Raw genomic sequence first — 10,956 nt, forward strand, 5'->3', positions numbered from 1 at the left:
TCTTGTGCCAGTTTTCAAAGGGAATTTTTCCAGTTTTTGCCCATTCAGTATGATATTGGCTGTGGATTTGTCATAAATAGCTCTTATTATTTTGAGATATGTTCCATCAATAGTGAATTTATTGAGCGCTTTTAGCAGTAAGGCTGTTGAATTTTGTCAAAGGCCTTTTCTGCATCTATTGAGATAATCATTGTTTTTGTCTTTGGTTCTGTTTATATGCTGGATTACGTTTACTGATTTGCATATGTTGAACCAGCCTTGCATCCCAGGAATGAAGCCCAATCTATCATGGTGGATAAGCTTTTTGAAGTGCCGCTGAATTCGGTTTGCCAGTATTTTGTTGAGAATTTTTGCATCGATGTTCATCAGGGATATTGGTCTAAAATTCTCTTTGGTAATTATATTTTTTAAGGCATTGGAATAGATTGAAGTAAATTATGTAGTAGATAAGATCATGAGTTCAGTTTTGACCAGTTAACTTAAAGATGGAAGCATAAACCTCATTTGAATGTACCAGTTACAGTTTTGGATACTCTGGGATTGTTGGATATATAACTGTAGAGATAAAATTACAGACTTGGAAGTCCATATGTAGATACTGGCCCAGATGAATAAACTCACATTGAATTAAAAACATACTTAGGTGAGAACCCTGTTGAATTAAAAACATTCTTAGGTGAGAACCCTGAGTTAAAGGATGAGTAGAGAAGAAACAATCATTGTGTCAGTGAAAGGCATAGAAAATAAATCAGGAATATAGAACGATTAGGGAAGTGCTATCATAGAAATACTCAGATTGTCATCATCTGCAAATAACAGAAAACCTCATTTGTAGTGGATCAAACAAGCTAGAGGTTATTTTTGTCAAATGACAAGAAATCTGAAGGGAGACAATTGCTGGCTTTGATTAAGTGGCCAGTATGTCTGTTGGGTCCTAGTTCCTTCCTGTGATGGTTAATATTGAGTGTCAACTTGAATGAATTGAGGGAGGCAAAGTATTCTTTCTGGATGTGTCTGTGAGGGTGTTGCCAAAGGAAATTAACATTTAATTAAGTGGGCTGGTAAGGGAAGACACACCCTTAATCTAGGTGGACACAATCTAATCAGCTGCCAGCATGGCTAGAATATAAAGCAGGCAGAAAAACATGAAAATACTAGGGCAGCCTAGCCTTGAAACTTACATCTTTCTCCCATGCTGGATGCTTCCTGCCTCGAACATCAGATTCCAAGTTCCTCAGTTTTGGGACTCAGACTGGTTCTCCTTGCTCCTCAAGTTGCAGACAGCCTATTGTGGGACCTTGTGATTATGTGAGTTAATACTTAATAAACTCCCCTATGTATATATAATGTAAAGATGTAATAGGATATATGTATATATGTGTGTGTGTGTGTGTGTATATATGTATCCTATTAGCTCTGTCCCTCTAGAGAACCCTGACTAATACGCTTCCTAACTTTTCACTGACTTTTTTTCTAATTTTACATATGTTAGGATTTCATAGTTGTTTCACCTAAGGCATAACATTAACATGAAATACAGGAATCATGAAACAGAAAAAAAACAAAAACAAAAACAAAAACAAAAAAACCTTTTCCCCATGAAGGTTTGTCCTTTTACTTGAGAAGAAAATCCCTTCAAAAAAGATACTGGTACAGGTTTATATCTCATTAAACAGTTCTGGGTCACATGCCCCACCTTAGACAAATCTATGCCAAGGAATAATGGGACTATAGCAACTGGTTTAGAAAAATAATGCATTATGTTCTCTATCTGGAATAGTGCTACTTTCTCTAAAATTGAGAGACTTCAGCTCATTGCCTAAACAAATGGAATTTCTGATGAAAAGAAGTAGGAAGGGGAATGGCATAGAAGGCAAGAAGCCAAGGGTAAAGGGAATTACAGAATCAAGGTTTTGATAAAAAGTATCAAATCCTACAGAGAGATCAAGCAAAATAAGATTAGAAAGTGATTACTATATGGCATATTGAAAATCAGAATTATTTTCTCTGACAAGGAAACCTGTGAACACCAAATGGTTAGCTTATTGAGTGAAGGAAAAGTGAAGATAATCTTGCCAATGAAAGGTTGGCAAAGGAACGGAGCAATGAGAAGAAAACAGGGGATTCAAGGGTTTGATCTTTTAAAAAAAATAGAAGAAGTTCATTATGTTAAGAGTTCAAGGAAATTAAAAGTTGAAGGAAGTGTAACTGATGGATGTTCTTGGAAGATATATGGGATATTTGAAGAGGCTGAACTTGAAGAGCAGAGGATCATAGTTAGGAGCATGAATTACTGTGTCTTATAACTCTGGATACAAGTCCCAGCTCTGATACTTGATCTCACCAGACTAGGTTTCTTCATATTCTTCTGCAAAATGGGTCTAATAAAAACATGTAACAAATTTTGTGAAGTTTAATGCAATGACATACTGAGTGCAGTGCCTGGCATGGAAAAAAATTACTTAATAAATGTTAACTATTAGTATTATCATTATTTAGTTATACTATTTTACTTCCTAATAAATATTATTTCTATTCAACAATGTATTGAACATAAATATCCATGTATACTAGGATAATGAATCATGAGTTAAACATTATAATCTCAATATGTGTACCTAACCTCCATAGTAAATTGTTCAAATAAAAAAAAAAACAAAATGCATTATACAGTTTTGGCCTGAAAATCCTAATTTGAACAGTTTAGTAAGAAATAACAACTGAGAAAAATTTCCACATTTAGTGCAGAAGCATTAATGTGTGAAAAATTTTGATCACCTGAGATTATTAGGATGGGATAACATCTAGGTAAGTAGTCAGGGGAAATGTCTAAAAATCCTTGAGAAGAAAAACAAAACAAAAAGTCTGATAATGGAATAAGAAAAACAGTACCCCTATTTGATTCCATCAACATATTCATAATTTTCTTTCTCTCTTATGTAATCACTCTGCTGATTACTATAGTTCTATTTTCTTTATGTTTTTGTATAAGATTCAATGATTTTTGACTCTAATATACATAACCCATAGAAAAAACAGCAGGATAAATAGGCAGTACACTTGAGTACCATTGCCTCTGATTTTTCCTCATTTTCTATCCTCAGGTGGTTTGAAAATCAGCTTTTTTGCCCAAGTCAATGGATGGACAAAATGACTCCTTGGCTTCTGAGTTTGTGCTACTGGGACTCTCCAGTTCATGGGAAACCAAAATTTTTCTCATATTGATATTCTCCTTGCTCTATTTAGGAATCATCCTGGGAAATCTCTTCATTGTGTTTTCAGTAATCGCCAATTCTCACTTACATTCTCCTATGTACTTCCAGCTTTCCAATCTCTCCCTCATTGATGTGGGCCTTTCCACCACCACAATCCCCAAGATGATCTCAGACCTTTCAAATGAATACAAAGTAATTTCTTTCCAAGGTTGTATGACACAGATATGCTGCATCCACATCATGGTAGGGGCAGAGATGGTGTTACTCACAGCCATGGCATTTGACAGGCACACAGCAATCTGTAAGCCCCTTCATTACTTGAACATCATGAGCCCTAAGAGGTGTGTTTTATTCGTAATCACTGGCTGGGTTACTGGGCTTATCCATGCCATGTCCCAATTTGCTTTTGTTATAAACTTGCCTTTTTGTGGCCCTAATAAAGTAGACAGCTCTTATTGTGACTTTCCCAGGATCATAAAACTCGCATACACAGATGGAGCCATGTTTGAGTTTCTTGTTGCTGCCAACAGTGGCTTCATGAGTATGGGCAACTTCTTTCTGCTAATCCTTTCTTATATCTTCATCACTTTCTGGAAGCGTTTTTCCAGAGCGTTCTTATCCAAGGCATTTGTCACGTTGTCAGCTTGCATCACTGTTGTTGTTCTTTTCTTCATTCCATGCACATTTCTCTATGTGTGGCCTTTCCTCATATCTTCAACTGACAAATACCTGTTCCTTGCTGACTTTGCTATCACCCCTGCCTTGAATCCTGTCATCTATACATTAAGGAACAAAGATATGAAGATAGCCACACAAAGATTGTTCAAATGGAACTATTATGTCAGATTTTGCTGACTAGATCTATCTTTGGGCCGCTAAAACTATACATTCACCTGCCTGTTGGTCGCATTTGCCATATAACATGATGTCCAGACCAACCCGGAAATGACATCCACCTCACTAAGCAGATTTCTACTACTTTTGCAGAGCATTTACTTAATTGCTTTTATTACTGTAAAAAATGTGAACCTGCTGTGATGTGGCATATTTTACTAGATAGCAAAATTATTCATAAATAATATTGTACAATTTAAATTGCAATTATTTTGAGTAGAGGAAATGACATAGTGACATCATCTCTCCTGTTTCCTATGAAGTTCTCAAACTGCAAACTTGTTTTGGTAAATGTCAGCAATCATCACATAGAATGGTTATAGATATAGGACTAGTAGCTCCACTTAGTCACTTAGTTGAATTGTCAGATGAAGACCCAAAAAGAAACTTTGTTTGCAAGTGCTTTATTTGGAAGCTGATTTTTGGAAGCTCTGTGAGGGAGTAGGGAAGTGATACTGAGAAGTGAAAAATGTTTATGTTGATAAACATAATTGAGATTCAAGCCTACTGACACCCCAGCAAGTGACTCTGTTGATCTCGTGACTTATAATTATCTCATTGCAACAGAACAAGGTGAATTGTTTTCATTTTTAGAGAGTGCATTCTTGGCATGTCCAGAATGTCCCTCACATAATACTGTGCATGTTAGGAAGCCAGAGACAAGCCAGCAGGTAGACTTTTATGGAACCATCTCCTTGTTTGGAAACCACAAGTATCAAAGTATATTGATCCCTCTCTCTTTCTCTTTTTTTTTGGACAGGGTCTTTTTCTGTCACCCAGGCTGAAGTGCAGTGATGCAATCATAGTTCACTGTGACTTCAAGCTCCCGGGCTTAAACAATCCTCTTGCCTCATGCTCCTGCGTAACTGGGACTACAGGCATGCACCACCATGCCTAGCTATTTTATTTTTATTTTTTATAGACAGGGTATCTCTATGTTCACCAGACTGGCTGGTCTCAAACACATGGCCTCAAGTGATCCTCCCACCTCAGCCTATCAAAGTGCTGGCATTACAGGCATGAGCGATGGCTCTATTCATTTTTTAAAGACACTTAGGCCCCATTTAATTTAACTTCATCCTATCACAGATTCTTTAAAGTGCTGTCTGTTCAAAATCTCTCTCTTTCTCTCTCTCTCACACACACACACAGACACACACACACAGACTCACACACACACACACACACACACACACATGATAAAAAGGAGATAGTGGGATAGGCTACAATAGCATTTTAATTCCTAATAGATCATCACCATCTCTTCCTCTGTTACTCATTCTCAATTCCCCTCATCCTTAGACAGCACTTCTACTGATCTAGGTTGCTTGTCAAATGAAGTGACCCAGTTCATTTATGAGCAGTTTGAGTGCCTGGTGAGAATATTCTTGCCAGTCTGTTGTTACTACAATTATTCTTTTACCATTTTGATTAATCATGGAACCACCACCTGGTGGTGCCTAGGTTGACCCCTAGTTTTAGGCAAACTCTTCATGCCATCATCCTGTCTTTATCTAATATGGGATAAAAACGAGGTAACACATTCCTCTGCCTACTGGTTCACCAACATGAAGAATCCCAAATGACAGAAAAGCAACTACAAATTTTAGATTTGTTAGAATCCCTAGTATGTCTCCAAAAGCATTCTTTCCACTCTAATAAATTCTAAGGTTTCAGGAATAGAAAACAGAGACTACCCAAGGTCATCGAGACTTATGGTAATAAATACTACTGTTTTCTGTATCCTTTGGTTTAGAGAACTGCATATTTTATCCACAGGGGACATAGGTCCATTGGTTCAAAGCATGTATCTTGAAGCACAGAGCTCAATTTTGTGGTTTGTGTCTCAGTTGCAACTTTAAAAGGCTATCCCAATGTTCTATCAGATTGACAACTCTCAGTTGTTACAATATATGATAGGATCAGTGACAGTGAGTTTCCTAACTTTGTGTGTTTTTGTGCACTTCCTTTACAATAAAGTGAGTACCCTGGGCCTAAGGAAATAAGCTATTCAACAATACCAGAGCTTTCCTCAAGAATCTATTCCTCAAAATCTTGGTGAAGAGAGTGTTCCCTGGACCTTCTAGCATGGCTGAACAGCTCTCACATGGTAAATGATAAATGTCTTACATGATAAATCAATTCCAGCATTCCTGTCTTTATAAGTGTTTGAATACTTTTCGCAACAGTATAAAAAAGAAAATTCTAAAGCTTCAGCTTAATTTGTTTAGTCCACTTTTGGGTGCCAGTTTCAGTAAATTAACCAAGCAGACCATGACAAGTGATGCCAGCCCTTTGAACTAACACATTGAATCTAGAATCTCTGGTTAGTGAATCAATATAGCATTTTTGGCTTGATATAACTTTTTATTCTTTCCACTCTCATCCCACATCCTTATAATTCATTCTCACTCATGTCCCCAGGCTTTTGTTGATATTAATTAGCATAAAAAATAAAAAAATGTAACTCCTTACGGATCACACTCCATACTTTCACCCTTTGTGATACTTTTGTACTTTAACCTGGTCTAGAAGTCGTGAGAGACAATGAATGTAGGTCCTTAAGAAAATCAACAATCCTTTGCAAGGAAATTGTCTCATGATAGTCCACTATATTTTCTTCAGGCAGGAGAATACTGATCTCATCAGTCAGAGGTAAAAGGGCTGTTTTTACTTGCAGAAAGGCTTAGTACCTGACAGAGAGTAGTGCTCAATAAATATTTGTTGAATGAATGAATAAGATTTGTCCAATATTCTATTTCCACCCATGATTAGATGTGCTGGGTACACTATATATTTATAGATTTGGTTTTGCAAAGAAAGGACATTGAGTCTTTACACAATTTTCCCTACACTGTTTGCTTGGGTGAATTTTTCCTTCCTGTATAATGCATACATTACGCACTGAATTTTATTTCAACCTTTTTTCTCTTATTCGTATTACAGATAATTGGCCAAACTATTTCCCATTTAAAGCCCAGAACTTAAAGCTGGAAACTAGCAATTATGCTAATATTTAATAAGATGGTTTATCTTGGGGGGAGGAGGGAGGGATTGCATTGGGAGTTATACCTGATATAAATGATGAGTTGATGGGTGCTGATGAGTTGATAGGTGCAGCACACCAACATGGCACAAGTATACATATGTAACAAACCTGCACGTTCTGCACATGTACCCTAGAACTTAAAGTATAATAATAATAATAATTTTTTTAAAAAGATAGTTTATCTTTCTCTTAAAGAGAAATCAAGTGGTTTCTTTACAATAAAGAGTCAATAAGCAGCAGCTTCACAGATGGTACTAAATACAAGCATATGCTGAAAGCCTACATTGTTCACTCTATTTATTCACCAGTTTGTGGTGGCTGAAAAATACCACCTTTGTATTTTATCCAATGAACAGACTCTGATTTTGAAAAAAAAATACTTTATCTATATTAATTAAATATGGAACAATTTTTGGTATTAAAGTAATAATAAAATCTGGGCAATTGTGTAAAACAGCCAGTTTGGGACTCTAAATATTAACTAAATGCATACAACAAATTAAGTTTATATTCAAGAAAAACTGCTGCACCTCAGATGAAAACAGTAGTAGTCTGTGGTGTTTTAATCCAGGGCTTCACCCACTGCCCCCAGCTCCATCAGCATGGTAATTCTACCAGATCAGGACAGGTCTTGACAATTAGAAGCTTCACTGTCACTGCTAGAGGTAGATGACTTGACTTGGGGCATGGGGAAAAAAAACCCCAAAAAACAAAAAACATTTATTTGAGTGTTATCGGAAACGGTCATAATTTCTGTGGCAAACAAATATAGAAAGCTAACATCATAGCTATCCTGAGACTTTGATCCTGGTGGAGGCAAAAAAAATGACTAGCAAATTAGCCAGAAATTTAACAGGAAGATTCAGGGAGTAAGTATTGATAAACTCTAGCATATACCTAGGATATTAGTTTCCTATTGCTGCTGAAACAAATTGCCACAAATGTAGTGGCATAAGGCAAAACAAATTTATCATCTTACCATTTGGAAGTCAGAAGTCCTAAATGGGTCAGTAAGGCTGTGGTCCTTCTGGAGGCTCTAAGAGAGAATCAATTTTCTTGCCTTTCCCACCAATAGAGGCTCCCATATTCCTTGTCTCTTGGCTCAATTCTACCCTGACCTCTGCTTCCCCAGCAACGTTTCCTTTGCTTACTTTGATCTTCCTGCTTCTTTGTTGTAAGGACCCTTGTGATTATACTGGGTTCACCCTGATAACTCAGGATAAGCTCTTAAGTTTAAGGTCCATAAATTAGTTACATTGGCTAAGTCCTTTTTACCAGGTAACATAACATGTTAGTAAGTTTTAGAGATAAAAAATATGGACATCATTGAAGGCTATTATTCTGTTTACCACACCTAGTGATCTAAAAAGGTGTGTTTGGGTAAGCCTGTTCAGTTATGAGAGACAAGAAAAACCACTAGCAATTTACGCATCCCCGGTTGAACATGAGGCCTTGTGTAAATGAAAGAATAAAAGTGGGAATTCTGCAAAAAGTAAAAGGCAGAGAACATTTGTAAACTGCCTGAACTTTGAATGCATTTTCCAAGGGCATACAGATCCACTGACAAAGAGTGGAAGCCCTACTGGCTCAAGGTGTTTGAGCATAACCTCTGGCCAGTAATTGGCTGAACATTAAGCTATGGAGAAAAAGGAGTGGAGTCTAAGATGTCAAGCTAAAAAGAAGTAATTTTTATAAATAGTAGGAGAGAAAACAAAGTGGTAAGTAAATACTGACTCTTCAAGTGAATTGTCTGAGAAGTCACATCAGGATCCATCAAGGAGCAAAAAGACACACAAAGAACAGAAAAATGGAAAGCTGGGCAGCCACCCACCCAAGATCAAGGCTGAGCCAGGGGAAGCTCTGTAATACAGGGAAAGGGTGAGCATAAGAGTCCCTGGGGCATCCACACTTCCCACACGGACCCTTGCCATCCTGGGAACAGGCGAACCCCCGCGGAATCCCCAAGCTTCTAGACTGATACAAAGAACCACTTGGAGTTTTTGCAGAGATTATCATTCAAGACTGTGGGGAATCACTGCAGGCCTTATATTCCTGAGCAGCCCAGCACCAGCTGCCATAACACTGACAGAGGCCACAGTCACTTCTGGCCAGAAAAGTCTCTGCTCTTGCTTCCAGCACAGCAGCCTCATCCCTGCCTGAACTCTGTGGGTGGGCAGAGCACAGCTCTGTGTACCACCAGGAAAGATCTAGAAGGCAGAACATGCAGCTCCCCTACCCCCACTGCTGCCAGCCAGGCAAGACCGGCAGGTTTGGTGGTACCCAAGCCGGGAAGGAGCCCCCACTATCAGAACACTGAGATGGTAGAGATGCCATGTTTTGTGGGCCATCGGGGTAACAGGGCATGCTTCCCTCTGCAGGACAGGTTCAGGAAGGGTGTGGTCTGCCTGCAAGCCACTGCTGATGTCTGAGGCAGCCCTGCAGTGCAGAACATCACACACCACAGCCTGTCATGGGTGGAGGGCAAGGGGAGGGATAGCATTAGGAGAAACACCTAATATAGATGATGGGTCGATAGCTACAGCAAATCATCATAGCACATGCATACTTACGTAACAAACCTGCACATTCTGCACATGTATCCCAGAACTTAAAGTATAACAGAAAAGGAGAAGTAATGTTCAAACACTTTGAAAAGTTTTTATGTTCAAAATAATGTGTGAAAGTGTTCATAATTGGATAATCTATAGATATAAAATTCAAGAAGCTTAATGAATTCCAAGTAGAATGAACACAAATATGAATTTAGATCCTTCCACACACTACCCACAAAAATTGTCACAAAATGGATTTAATAGCTACCGGCCTAAAATCGAAAATTTTCAATAGAAAACATAGCATGAAAACTTTTGGCCATGAGTTCGGCATAGAATGCTTAGAAAAGACACCAAAAGAATAAAGCATTAAAAATTTTATAACATGGACTACATCAAAAGTAGAAACATTTGTGATTCAAAAGTTTCTATCACATCAATAAAGTGAAAGGAAAAGTCAGAGTTAGAGAAAATATTTTCAAACTTTATATTGAAAAAACTTTATATTTCAAACTTTATATATTGAGAACATATAAAGAACTGTGACAACTCAGAAGACAATAATCTAATTTTTAAATGAGAAGATTTTAATACACATTCCTCCAAAGGAGCTATGAGAATGGCCAGTAAGCACAAGAAAAAAATGTTTGCATTATGTTATTAGAGAACTGTAAATCACAATCAAAATGAGATGGTCACTTCACAACAGCCAGAATGCTTATAATCAAAAGATAAGCAATAACAAGTGTTGATGGGGTTCAAGAAATTGGAAATCTCACACAATGATGGCTGGAATGTGAAATGGTACAGCCACTTGGAAAACAGGTTAGCAGTTTCTTAAAAAGCTAACCGTAAATTTACCGTATGATCCAGCAATTCTATTACTAGGCATATCTAAGAAAAATTAAAACATTTATTTACACAAAATCTTGAACAGGAATGGTCATAGCAGAATTATTCATAATCAGCCCAAACTGTTAATAATCCAAATGTCCATCACCAGGTAAATGGATAAATGAAATGTGACATATAAAGGATTAAAAGTAATAAACAGATGATACATGTTACCACATAGAAGAATGGCAAAAATGGTAAGTGAAACAAGCCCAGTCACAAAAGACTACATACTGTACAATTCCCTTTATCTGATGTATCCTGAAAAGGCAAATATATAGAGACAGGAAATCAATTGCTTATTGTCTGAGTCTGGGATTGGGAGTGAAGATTATAAACAGGCACAAAGGAT

The 10,956-nt window shown here is 37.4% G+C and overlaps 1 protein-coding gene across 1 annotated transcript; it reads left to right on the forward strand.

The window, feature by feature from the left end:
- The first annotated feature begins 3,137 nt into the window (after positions 1–3,137).
- LOC105527472 (olfactory receptor 4F15-like) lies at positions 3,138–4,070 on the forward strand. The gene has a single exon (XM_011963798.1). The coding sequence runs from the start codon at positions 3,138–3,140 to the stop codon at positions 4,068–4,070; it is 933 nt and encodes a 310-aa protein (XP_011819188.1).
- The last annotated feature ends 6,886 nt before the right edge of the window (positions 4,071–10,956 follow it).

Source organism: Colobus angolensis, unplaced genomic scaffold (assembly GCF_000951035.1).
Source record: "Colobus angolensis palliatus isolate OR3802 unplaced genomic scaffold, Cang.pa_1.0 Scaffold625, whole genome shotgun sequence".
In the NCBI taxonomy this organism is placed as follows: Eukaryota; Metazoa; Chordata; class Mammalia; order Primates; family Cercopithecidae; genus Colobus; species Colobus angolensis.

Coding starts and splice junctions, on each gene's coding strand:
- LOC105527472 (XM_011963798.1), top strand. CDS start 3,138: ATGGATGGACAAAATGACTCCTTGGCTTCTGAGTTTGTGCTACTGGGA.